General features: G+C 39.6%; 2 protein-coding genes across 2 annotated transcripts; one reads left to right on the forward strand and one right to left on the reverse strand.

The window, feature by feature from the left end:
- Window positions 1-143: 143 nt before the first annotated feature.
- Window positions 144-6,010, reverse strand: mrps31 (mitochondrial ribosomal protein S31). The gene is made up of 7 exons (XM_042498643.1): window positions 5,835-6,010; window positions 4,295-4,783; window positions 3,942-4,094; window positions 3,133-3,276; window positions 2,976-3,052; window positions 2,677-2,817; window positions 144-2,595 (listed from the first exon to the last, which is right to left on the reverse strand). Exons 1-7 carry the CDS (start codon window positions 5,945-5,947, stop codon window positions 2,360-2,362), a joined length of 1,353 nt encoding a protein of 450 aa, XP_042354577.1. The 5' UTR covers window positions 5,948-6,010; the 3' UTR covers window positions 144-2,359.
- Window positions 6,011-6,281: 271 nt separating this feature from the next.
- On the forward strand, window positions 6,282-13,201 carry taf6 (TAF6 RNA polymerase II, TATA box binding protein (TBP)-associated factor). The gene is made up of 15 exons (XM_042498642.1): window positions 6,282-6,474; window positions 7,931-8,088; window positions 8,249-8,335; window positions 8,480-8,633; window positions 8,730-8,786; window positions 8,879-8,998; window positions 9,134-9,255; window positions 9,466-9,543; window positions 9,651-9,752; window positions 9,845-10,027; window positions 10,320-10,394; window positions 10,479-10,604; window positions 10,783-10,956; window positions 11,562-11,753; window positions 12,640-13,201. Exons 2-15 carry the CDS (start codon window positions 7,933-7,935, stop codon window positions 12,928-12,930), a joined length of 1,917 nt encoding a protein of 638 aa, XP_042354576.1. The 5' UTR covers window positions 6,282-6,474; window positions 7,931-7,932; the 3' UTR covers window positions 12,931-13,201.
- Window positions 13,202-13,486: the final 285 nt, after the last annotated feature.

The raw sequence follows: 13,486 nt of genomic DNA on the forward strand, positions 1-13,486 counted from the left end.
CCGAGCAGAGCCAAGTGTCTTTCCACATAACACCACTTTTTTTTGTACTTTATACACATCCAAGTAGGGAATTGTTGCCAAAATCTTATCATGCCCATCATGCGTTTAAGGAAAAGTGAACAAAATGTGGAAATGAGGCACTCTCAACTGTCAAGCTCTTATTTTCCATACTCTCTCGGACAATAGATTGCAGAGTGTGTTTTTAGACCAGATGGAATTTGTGTGGCACATTGTTAACATGTTTTTTGACTTTAAAAGCACTTCCCTTGCAAAGGGCACAAGGTTCAAGGTCTTATTACGCTCATACTGTAAACTTGATCTAAGGTCCTCGATGCTGCACACAGCTCACACTTGTTTTACAACCAGCCTGTGAAAACACCATTAATCACGATCACAGGTGTTTGTACGACCCCCGACACAAAGATATACAAAAATATTTTCATCAACCTGTTTTTTTTTTAGGTCTTTGAGGACAATTCCAACCCCAATTCCAAAAATTTTGGATGCGGTGTAAAATGTAAATAAGAACAGAATGCAATCATTTGCAAATCCATTTTGACCCAAATTCATCTGAATACAGTACAAAGACAGTATATTTAATCTTCAAACTGCTAAAAAATATTGTTTGCTGAAAATATATACTTACTCTGAATTTGATACCTGCAACACATTTCAAAAAAGTTGGGATGGAAGGAACAAAAGACTGGGAGAGCTGTGGAATGCTCAAAAAACACCAGTTTGAAACACTGCACAGGTAAAAAGGCAAGTAAGTCGATTAAAGGATCATGTCTGGGTATAAACGGGGCAGCGTTAAAAGTCACAGTTGTTCACAAGCAATTCAAGGCTTACTACTTTGTGAAACATTGTTTGGGCAAATAGTCCAGCAGTGTAAAAACATTTCCAAAGAATTTAGGGATTTCACCACCTCTACCCATGACATAATCAAAAAAACAATATTGAATGCAGATGACCTTTAACCCCTCAGGTGGCACTGTATTAAAAACCAACATGATGACATAATGTATACCACTACAAGGGATCAGGAACACTTTGGAAAACTATCACAGTTCTTCACTGCATCTACAATTGCAGGCTCAGACTCTACCATGCAAAGTGAAAGCCATATATCAACAACATCCAGAAACACCACCAGCTTCTCCGGGCCTGAGCTCATCTGATATGGACTGACAATAAGTAGAAAAATGTGCTGCGGCCTGACAAATGCACATTTCAGACTGTTGCTGGAAAACATGGATGTTGTGTCCTCAAGGCTACAGAGGAAAAGAACCATCCAAGACTGCTGCCAGCTCAAAGTTCAAAAGCCAGCATCTGTGACGATTTAGAGGTGCGATAGTACACATAGCATCATGGGTAACTTATACATCTTTGAAGGCACCATGAATGCTTTAACATACAGGGTTTGGAGCAACATATGCTGCCACTCAGATGGCATCTTTTTAACAGACGCCCCTGCTTATTCCAGCAAAGCAATGCCAAGCCACATGGTGCATGTGTTACAACTGAGTGACTCTGCAGGAAAGGAACTACTAAACTAAACTGTTGAGCAACTGAAGTCAAATATCAAGGAAGAGTGTGAAAGAATTTCACTTAAGAAGTTAAACAATCTGTGTCCTCAGAGCCTAAACATTTACCGGGTGTTGGTGAAATAAAGGCTGATGTCACAGGGTCATAAACATGCCCCTGTCCCAACTGTTTTTTGGATGTGTTGCAGGCATTAAATTCACAATAGATGTATTTTTTTAAAAAAACAAAAACAACTTAGTTTATCAGTCAAATATCTTGTCTTTGTAGTGTATTCATTGAATACAGGTCAAAAAATATTTGGAAAGCGCTGAATTCAGTTTTTATTTATGTTATACATAGCGTCACAATTTTTTGGAATTTGGGTTATAATTTAGTGAAGACACTGAAAATCCAAATGTATTTTGATGTAGTTGATGCTATTTGATGCTATTTCATTTGATCACCTGAATTGATGTAATCACCTCACTACTGACACATTACTGGCATTAAAACTGAATTATGCGAATAAAATGCGAACATAATGATCAGTGGTACAGTGGATCTGGATATCTGATAGAAAATCAAATAAACAAAAAGCCATGACTGGACTTTTGCCATTTTATAACATTTCCACAGTGGTTCTACAGTCTGATTTCAGAAACACTAGATACTGTTCAATGTTTGACACCATGACACAGACCTGATGGCAGTCCACTCCAACACGCCTCCTGGAAGAAATCCAACCTGCATCAGTAAAGGTGATCATGATTGCAAAGCCCTGCTGCATAAATGGGTCTTACTTTAAATGTTGAAAATGTATGCACTTGTCTTAAGCTCATTTGAGGTAAACATCAGCCTCTTTGAGGACTTCCTCTTTTTGGTGGAAGTAGTCTCTGAACCAGGAAATGTGTTCCTTTTTCTGCTGAACTGTGAGGTAAGGGTTTTTGGACAGACCGGCCACCACGAGCTCCATGAAGTGACGCACTGGTCCCCGATGGGGGAAACCCTCCTCCAAGTATTTCTCCAAGAAAATATGCTCATGGAACGGGACACTGGCTTCCTCCTCGAGGCCTATCACAGAGCAAGAAGACTGTCAGTGTCATTTTTTCCCTCCTCTGGACATTTAGCTAAAATACAGGAGTCATTACTCACCAGCTTCATTGTTGATTGGATATTGCCACAATTTCCCCTCTTTGGTCCACTGGATCATTTCCTCAAACCCGTTGCGAGGCGTTTGGTCAGTCCAGTGAACTAACTTATTAGCAAATTCCACGTTCCACAGAGTTGGTCGTGCTGAAAATAAGACAGCAGTAATGAGCTTTAAGAAAGCTCTATCCTCAGAACAACAGTTATTTCTAAGGACTAAACACAATCTAGACAAATAACACCATAGATAATCCACTTCAAGAAAACACCAATAACGGTAGGCTTAATACAAAAATCTAAATTACCAACTGTTGCTTCAACTTTGTCTTTATCAGTAGAGGGGGAGAAGATGTTCAGCCTCTTCCCTGTGAACAAGCTCCTCCTAAAAAAAAATAAAACACAGATTAAACACACGGTTCATCTCCAAACCTATCTGAATAAAGCTGTGATGAAAGTATTTACTTTCTCCGAACATTGTTCAGCTCAGCAGTGACTCCTATGTCTCTTGTGTATCCTCGCCCGTCGTCATCAAACTGGATCTGATTAACCGCCTCGGCGTTCTGTCTGGTAGGCTTCTTTTTCACTTTCATGTCAGCGATGATTAGTCTGAGAAAATATTGGTCCGTGACAGTTTATTACAGAGAAGTGATGCCTCTCACTGAAAAAATCTCATTTCAGGGTTCCCACACATTTACATGGACTAAATTACAAAACTTTTCAATGACTTTTCAAGGACCCATGATAAAATTTCCATTTCAGGAAAAGCCTGCGTTTCACTTGCTGGCCTGGTTAAAGTACTTTTCGACACACACGAACACTCAGGTGAGTCTTGCTGTGGTAGTAAACAGAAAAGTTTTAAACCCTGCGCCAAACTACGTCACATATACATGTAACCTGTCTTCCGGCACTTATTTCGGTGTGACAATTACGCATCACGCTGTAATTGGTAAAACGATACATTGTGCAACCCCAGAGTCAACACGTATCAAAGTTATGTACTTACCAAAAGAAATTTAAAAATGCCATTATGTTACATTAATGTGGAAATGTTTCCCTGGAAGATTACTGTAACAATTAAGTTTTCTAAACAAAACAAAATTCCATGAATTTTCCATATCTTTCAATGATTTTTATACAATATCATGGCTTCTCTAGGCCTGGAAAATGAGATTGTGAAATTCCATGAAATCCATCAAATTCCAGGTTTTCCATGACCGTGGGAACCCTGTTTAGATATTCAGGCTGTCAACATTCATACACTGGAAACATACCCGAGGTTGCTCATGTCCCCTTTCTTCTGAGCCTCGCTGATGGACTCGTGCTGCCTCAGCTGTCTGAGCAGCTCGGACTCGGCCTGGCTGGGGTCAGGCAGAGTGGAGGCAGCCGCAGACGCTGCTGCAACCAGTTTAGGATCCAGTGTTTCACTAAAAAACACATTGCAGAAAGGCTGGAATCAGTGGATGAAGAGTGCTTCAGATACCCTCCAAAGACTACGATGTAAAGACAGCAACAAGTGTACATGCACAAACTACAGGTGAAACAATCAATCTTGAGTTATTAAAAAGCATAAAACTGAAAGAAACCTAAACAAGACAATGATGAATACCCTCAGACACCCCCTTACCACTGTGACAAAGCTTCCTCTGTGGCCTTCTGAAACATACTGATGGTGCTCTCCATGGGTGCTGGCTTTGATACCAGTGTAGTTTCAAAACTTGGCTTTGCTTTTAAGTTCTTGAGCCTCCTCTTATTAGTTACCTCCACCTTCATGGCTCCAAGAAGCTCAAGGAGACCCTTTTTCCCAACCTTAGCTGCATCAGTCTTCACTTCTAGTGGTGTTTCCACGACCTGCTCAATTTTGACATCCGCCTGCTGCTGCGTGGTGCTTCCATCATCTGTCTGTAACGCCACTGGCTCCTCCTTTTTTTGTTCGGCCATCGCGATGACTTTGCCATCATCTTCAGCTTTCTGTGAAACCAACGTTGGAGTTTCTGTTGGCTCAGCCTCTTTATCTGCAATTGTTATCTCGTCTTGATTAGAAGGGGCAACATCATTTTTCTTTTCACAGAGCCGGATTGAACTTGTGCTGAGGGCTTTGGCTCCATTTGCAACCCTATAAATGTTAAGAGCAAAACAGAGATAATCATCAGAAGGGGCTGAATAAAAAGGTATCACAGAAGTTTGAATGACCAATGATGACGATGATGATAAGCAATATTATGATACAATATAATAGTCTTGATTATGTAATAGAACCCCGAAAAACACTTCATTGCTAACTGCAGCAACATAAACTACATACTTTGGCTCTTTAAACCTCATTTCACAATAGACGGTACGGAGCAATACACTGATCTTGTTTTGAATATCTTTTTGACAACTCAGCCAGTGAATTACTGAACAAACATAAAAAAGTATGATGGCTATTCACACACAACATACAGCGTATACAGACGAGACTATACGGCTATTTCATTTGATCACCTGAATATTTTCTGAAATTTGTCTTGCGTCCTTCACTCTTCCACATAAATGTAAAACCCATCAGTTAACCGAAAGACAAAATCATATTACAAACTAGGCCTATATATCACACCTGACATTGTAAAAAGTTGATACAGTGCAAACAATTTAATCACTTGCTATTAGGTTATGTTTAGTGTTTCAGGTACAGTGATGCCTAAAAACCGTGAATGGTGCAACCATACAGCAAATCTCCCCTGCACATCTCCTCTCCTCCGTGACTGCTCTAAATCATCTGTCTCTGTGTCCACATACAGATGCTTAAATATTTATAAGAGACTTATTTCAACTGTGACACTGTCTGTCAATGAGATGTTAAGTTCACCTTTCACATGGTGTTGGATTATAACTTAATATACAGGTTACCATGGAAACTACCTTCCAAAAATGAACCTAAACGGCTCGAAGAGCCGTCAATCATACATGTCCCACCCCTTCAGGGCAGGCTAACTAAGCTAATAGCTAAACATTAGCTCTCCCTTCTACAGCGTCTATGGAAATAATATCTTAACAACACCAACTGTTAATAATACCAACTCTTTCTTCGAAAAAAAAAATCCCTACTAACCAAATAAGTAGCTGAAGACAGTTGGACACTCTGTGTTTCATCATAAGTCACATTCAATTGCACGCAAACTCACCAGAACACTGGAGCTGCAGCTCTGTCACATTTAGCCGGCGACAAACACGACTCATACACACTCACTGAAGCGTTTCGAGCTGTGCACGCTGTCCGGAATAAAACTCTATACATGATTACTTCTTGTAATGTCCTTCCACGCTCCTGACATTTGTCTCAGTGGCTACAACATAAAGTCACCCCCTGAAAACCGGAGGATATAATTGGTTCCGGACAGAATCTTTGTCTGAGGGGACAGAATGGCCTGTAATTCGCTTGTAATGTCAAAGTATTTAATGGTTGCGTATTATATCCTGAAAATTAAAGAAAATAAATAAATAAACATATATATTTAACTGATTTGTAATAAGCTATTTTTCGATAAACAGTTTTAGAAACACTTGCGGTAAGGTCCTCAATTATAGTCTCGCGATATCACAACCGGAACGTGACTCAAAATGGCGATGGAACCTAAGCGCTAATTCACGAACGGAGGTCTCAGCTGCAATCCGTGAATTAGTTTGTTATTTATATCAAGAATGGATATTCACAGAGAAGAATTAGCTTTGCGAAATAATTATTGTTGCAAATCTCAACATTGACTGTTTTTGTTCGCACAAGTTCCTGCTTAAACTCAGAAAGGAGAGGACAACTTCACACAGGTAAAAATGTCAACGGAAGCTAAGTTACTAGCATACATGCTAACACATCTTATTTAGCGTACTGTAAGTTAACATTAAAGAAATACGCAGTCTTTGAATGGCTTAAAATTGGCGTTATTTTTTTTATTTTTGATACGAAGTTGTTGCGTTTGCATGAATATACTTTAGATAAGGCTTGTGTGTTTTATGTTACAAGTTGGTTATTATTCCGTCAAAGTGGTTAACGCGCTTTCTGTGGAGCTCAGTGTGTTTGTTTACACACATGAAGTATGAGAAAATCCTTTAAAAAGTATTCAGCCCTCGGACTTTTTTTCTTGTATTGTAAACAAAATGCAACAAATTAAAACTTGAGCTAGTCAGGTTTTATTGCATAAATGACTCAAACTACTTCTTATTGTCAATCTTTACGAATTTATCTAAAGCATATAACGTAAGTATCCCGTCCAAGTCGATATTTAATTTAGGCATCTGTCGATGAGGACGACACCGTATTAGATCAGCATTCTAAATGAATTATTATTTTTATTATTATTATTGTTATTGTTGTTGTTGTTATTATTCACGTGAATTATAAGCTGCACTATCACGTTTTGTCACAAACACAGTTATATTGCTAAACCCAGTTGCATTTAGATCTGCACCGTTAGAAAACACAAACATTGCTCTGAAACCATGCATAGTTTTAGTTGTAAGTTTATGTTTTCTGTTACATTCATGTGATCATACACGTGCATGCCTTCCAGGGCGTGCTAGAGAGTTGTTCTGCTTATATAACATTTGTTTTATATGAGTGTAATTTTTGCTCTCATTAGACCGCAGAGCCTTCTTGCACTTTGTGTCTAGTGTTTCCCACATGCTCTCTGGCAAACACTAGCTGAGATGTGACATGGTATAAGGCCTTCTTAACCCTGACTTTACTTTTTTTTTAACATCATAAAGCTGCAGTGAAACACACAGCTATATGCCCATTGTCTCCAATCTCATCCCATAGCTTCTTAAAATATGTGATTGGAGGCATTTATAGTAGCATTTCTTCAGTTGTGCCTATACGGCATAGTGGTCATGTTGAAAATAAGTAAATTGTAAGCTGCAATAAGATACTTCTCATATGTACATCGGGGGAATTTGACTAATGACACAATGCAAATGTACTTTAATCAGAATTGTGTCAATAGAAGTAGACTAAAGGCTACATATAATGATAACTGAACATCACATAAATCTTTGAAGGATGTCGGTAATATGTCACGATGTTGTGTTTGTGGCTTTTGACCCACTGAGAGCTTTGGCGGTGAACCATATAAGGTTTTGTAGATCTGAAAATGTTATGACCAAAAAATAAGGCTGCAGTGAGAATCAAGTGTTTCCCTAAATAAGTGGAATACATTTGTTTGAATTTGATTTTTTTGTGCGTGGATGTGAGGCATGATATTCACAGACCTGTTTACTTTGTCAGCCATGGCGGAGGAACGTCGGCAGAAGCAGTGTTCGGTCACTCTGCCTACAGAGTCCATGAAGGCCATGGCAGAGTCTGTAGGAGTGGGGCAGTTACAGGAGGAAAGCTGCCTAGCCCTGAGTGAAGAAGTCAGCTACAGAATAAAAGAAATTGCACAGGTAAATCACAGATTAGTGAAGCAGATTTTTTGTTTGTGGGGCTGTAAATTTCGCTAAAACCACACTCCTGGAACATTCTTAGAAGTCTTTATGTGATATTGGATACATGAGCTTCATATTTGCAAGTGCTTTGTCTCTTTTCTCTCTCCCATCTACACAGGATGCTCTCAAATTCATGCATCATGGGAAGAGACGTAAATTAACCACCAGCGACATAGATAATGCTCTCAAACTAAAAAACGTGGAGGTAAGGGAGAACTTGCATACTTCAATTTTTATTGATTAATTAAACCACATGATGGCTGTTTGTTTAGAAGAAGGCGTGAAGTGGGTCTTTTACTCTGGTTTCTTTTTAAGTTCTCGTGCTCTACGTAAATCCTTCTTGTTACAGCCCCTGTTCGGGTTCCAGTCGCAAGAGTTTATCCCTTTTCGCTTTGCAAGTGGCGGTGGAAGAGAGCTTCATTTTTATGAGGAAAAGGAAGTGGACCTCAGTGACATAATAAACACACCGCTCCCCAGAGTTCCACTAGATGTGTCTCTAAAAGGTACCCGATAATCTGTCTTTCATAATCTTCCTTTATACTCCAAGATATTGTCTTGCTTTGACAGCTCATAGCCCATGCTGGTTTATCAATCCACAGCCCACTGGTTAAGCATTGAGGGGGTGCAGCCTGCTATTCCAGAAAATCCACCACCTGGTGAGCCGCGTTAAGATATTCTTCTCTTAAAAGAAAAAGAAAAAGAAAAAGAAAAGAAAGACTTATATTGGGTTTCATTTACTGCTTTTCAGCACCAAAAGAACAACAAAAGGTTGAATCGACCGAGCCCCTCAAAGTGGTCAAACCTGGTCAGGAGGAGGAAGGTACAATTCAAGGCAAGAGTCAGGGGGCAACGGCTGCTGATGGCAAAGGTCAGTATCTTGTATTATATTCAAATTATTATACTTGTATTTTCTGCTACGGTCCCCCTTCCTTGTTTGCCTCTTCCCGGTCTTTTCTGATTATGTTTATGCTCTTCATCCCATGTTTATCTTTGTCTCTCTCAGGAAAGGATAAGGGTCTAATAAGGCTGAAGCCACGCAGCACTCATGAGCTGTCTGTGGAACAGCAGCTCTATTACAAGGAAATCACAGAAGCGTGTGTTGGCTCCTGTGAAGCAAAGAGAGCTGTAAGTCCTGTTTGTCTGCATGTCTGTAAATGTAGTAATAACAACCCAATTACAATTTCTTGTTTTGTTTAAAAAAAAAATTACATTGTGGGTTTTATTAATATAAAGAAGGTAAAGTAAAGAAATGGCAGCCAAATTATTAAATGGTTGTTTTAACCTTGTTTGTTATGTCACTTTTGTTTGATAAATATTTCCTCATGTCTCATTCAGGAAGCTTTGCAGAGTATTGCTACAGACCCCGGACTGTATCAGATGCTTCCAAGATTCAGCACATTTATTTCTGAAGGAGTGAGCATGTTTTCCAGCTTCCCTGATGTTCTGAAACATCATTCACCTCACGTACAATACTCATACATATCTCTGCTCAAAGTACTGACCGTATGCTCTCCTCAAAGGTTCGTGTGAATGTGGTGCAGAACAACTTGGCACTTCTGATTTATCTAATGCGGATGGTCAAAGCTCTAATGGACAACCCCACCCTGTATTTGGAGAAATACGTGAGTGAAGAAAACAAATAAATGTTGTATTTTGAAGGGTAAATATCAACAAATGCTGATATTTTAATGTTATTTTTTATCTGTATTTGCAGCTGCATGAGCTCATCCCAGCTGTGGTGACATGTATTGTGAGTAAGCAGCTGTGTTTGCGGCCAGATGTTGACAACCACTGGGCTTTGCGAGACTTTGCTGCTCGCCTCATGGCCCAGAGTTGTAAAACCTTCAGTACCACAACCAACAACATCCAGTCCCGTATTACCAAGACTTTAACCAAGGTGGGTTTTTATCTTGTCATGTTTATACTTTGTACTCAAAAATATTGAGGTAAAGACAAGTTTTTTTTAATACAGTCAGGTACCAGATACGTCATCACTTAGAGCATGTAATGATGTCTTTTAATTCCAAGAAATTTGAAAGAATTCTAACCTATATCTTTAAATTAGTGACTTTTTTTTTTCGAGCCACAGAAACAGTATGTTGGGGTTGATCACTTGTTGTAGATAAATGTTGTCCTTCTTGAATTGTTAAAAAAGCTTCATTTTAAACCAGACTGACATGTTTCCTCAGAGTTGGTTGGATGACAAAACCCAGTGGACGACACGTTACGGCTGCATCGCTGGACTTGCAGAACTCGGACCTGATGTGAGTGCGATTCTGTTTTCCTCACGTCTTTAACATTGTTTACTCTTTTCAGTTGCATCAACCTTCTGCTGTCCTCCCCTGCAGGTGATTAAGACGTTGATCCTTCCTCGGCTTACTGTAGAGGGTGCTCGCATCAAAGCAGTGATGGAAGGACAAGTGGTCTCTAATATTGATAAGATCGGAGCTGACCACGTTCAAAGCCTCTTACTGGTAACATGTTTGTGATTATGACGCATTTAAAAGTGGACAACTTGACAGAGATCAATAGATTTGTACATAATAACAGTCAGAGCATTGCACTTGTTTCTTAGTTTGTATAAGACCATACTTAAGTTTCATACTTACACAATGTGTGTGTGTGTGTGTGTGTTGTTGTTTTTTTTTAAAGAAACACTGTGCAAGTGTTATTGCCAAGATTCGACCTCAGCCTGACAACGCGGAGCAGTATCGGATAGACTACGGTTATCTCGGACCCATGCTCTGCTCCCATGTGATGAAGGCACGGACTCAAGCAGCACTGCAAGCTCAACAAGTCAACAGAACCACATTAACAATCACACAGGTACATTTGTTGCTCATGTCAATATAATGTTGTAAGTGAAGTATAAATAAATGTGAAAAAGCTTGAAGGAACTTTTTTTTTTTTCTTAACCTTAATTCGCTTCCAGGTAGATAATTTGTTGCAAAAGGTAAAACGTGTTGGATTCATGTGAATAGGTATAATTTCAGACATGCTTAAAATTTTTTAAAGAACAAAAAATGTTCAAAACATTATCAAACATTTATTTGATGGGCCCCCTGCAGTAACTGTGAGGACCCCTTAGGGGTCGTGGACCCTCCCTTGAAACAGGCTTTAGAATGAGCGTTTTCGCCCACACATGGAGCAAGTCATCCTCCAGGATGTCAGGCATGCGATTTCTACTGTAGCCCAGAACGGACAAACCGATCAATGGCTGTAGATGGGGCCTGTTGCGGTTTTGTGTTGGTCGCTGTAGTTCTCCTCCACACTTGGCACATGGGAGAAGTTTCAGTTGGTTGCAGTGTGGAACCTCACTGCTAGATAGCCCTAAATCCTACACAGCAGACCTTCAAAGTGAAACATTTCAAAAAGACAAACCCACACGATTTTTTTTCTTCAATTGTGAATGATGAATCCTCTTCTTGCAGCCTCGTCCCACGCTTACTGTCTCACAGAGCGGGTTAAGTGGGTCAGCAGGGCCACGCACTCCCAGCATCATTAAGGTTCCAAGCTCCCTCACCTTGATGTCTCCCCGACCAGGGACCCCATCACAGCCATCTCCCCCGGCAACAAAGTACATCGTCATGGCAACCAGTGCCGGAGCCGCCTCAACTCAGCAGGTACTTTGATTTGTATTCAGTTTCACACTCATCACAATGCTGCTCTGCAGTCCCAACACTGCAGGAAATCTCCACATGGTGTGTTCTTGTGTATTCACAGTTCACACAGTCGTGGAAAACCTGAAAAAGTCATAGAGTCTCACAATCACATTTTTCAGGCCTGGAAAAGTCATAGAATTAGTAAAATCATTGAAGTTTTAGAAAAATCATGGAATTTTGTTGTGTGTCATGAAATTGTCATAGTAATCTTTCGTGGACAACCCTCCACGTGATGAAACATAACGGCAAATCTAATTTCCTTAGCTGTCAACATAACTTTGTTTCAATATGCGTCAATGTGTTGTGTTTTGTTTACCGTCATGTATGCGTCTTCTTAGTCTCCCACTTTAGTCTCTCTCTTCATGTATGCCATCTTGCTGAAATTATATTTGAATAGAGTTTGAATCTCGTATGTTAAAAATTGCTGAGCAAATGGGGCTAGAATTTATTATTATTATTATTATATAAGTCCTTGAAAAATTATGAAAAACTTTGAAAAATTTTGTCCTTGGAAAGATATGGGAACCCTGTACGTTGACAAGATGTTATGATCAAAACATTTTATTGACATTTCAATAAAGCAGCTGCAATAATCATTTGAGCATAATCAGTGATAATTATTATAAGAACACATATCCAGTGTGTTATCATATGGAAAGGACAAACAAAAAAGAACTAATGAAAATAACAATGATTTAATACAGACATGAAACTTTTATGTTGTGATCGGTGTAAAAACTATACTAATTTCAGTTTTAACTTCATGGGATTTATTGAAACCCCTCTCTATAAAAACCACGTCTTCTCAAATCATAAATTAACAGCTGTTTTTTTGTCCTCACTGTAGGTAATCACGCTCAGCTCTTCCCAGTCTGCCTCTCCAGTCACTAGCACTGTTCCCAGTGCCCCCTCAACCTTGCAGCCTTTGGTCAAACTGGAGTCTGGCAGTGGACCTGGACTGACAGCCTCACGACCCCTGCAGAAGTACATAGTTGTATCTCTGCCCTCGTCTGCCTCTTCCTCATTGGAGACAAAGAGCTCCGTGCTACCAGCCTCCATTTCCTCAAACCAACTAGACGCAGGGATGAAGCTCGACAGGTCTGAGTCTCCTGGAGCGAGCACGCAGTCGCCACACTGAGACTTGTATAGGTAATGGAGTACCATGTTGGTGCAGCTGAACACACAAGGAGGTTTGTTTGGGCTGAACATAAAGGGGTCAACTTTGGAGCGGTGTGAAGGGGAATATCTGAACTCTTGACTGATGAAGAGCAAATGTGATGAGACATTGTAAATATGTTAATGCCCAATGAAACCTGAGGTCCAGCTGTGAGATCTGTTATGTTTCAACTTATATTCTAATTGATTTCATGTTCTTTTTTACTCTAAAATAAATCAGATTTTGTATGAAATCATTATTCTGGATATGTTTTTCTCATATTTAATTGTTACATTTCTATTGTTTCTGTTGTTTTCTGTACAGCTTTCCATCCGGAAATTCAGATTTTAGTAACTGTTAACATCAAATATCTGAACACCAAAATGTCTTTGATAAAGTCTAACAAATTGTTAGCTATCATATATTCTCTGCACTGTCATCACTGATGACGAGACCAATGACTGGTGTTAAAGCCAACAAAAAGGGGTTAAAACAACTAATACGGACTTCCTGTGAGTGGTGGAAGGAGTACAAATAA

Source organism: Plectropomus leopardus, chromosome 13, assembly GCF_008729295.1.
Source record: "Plectropomus leopardus isolate mb chromosome 13, YSFRI_Pleo_2.0, whole genome shotgun sequence".
NCBI lineage: Eukaryota > Metazoa > Chordata > Actinopteri > Perciformes > Serranidae > Plectropomus > Plectropomus leopardus.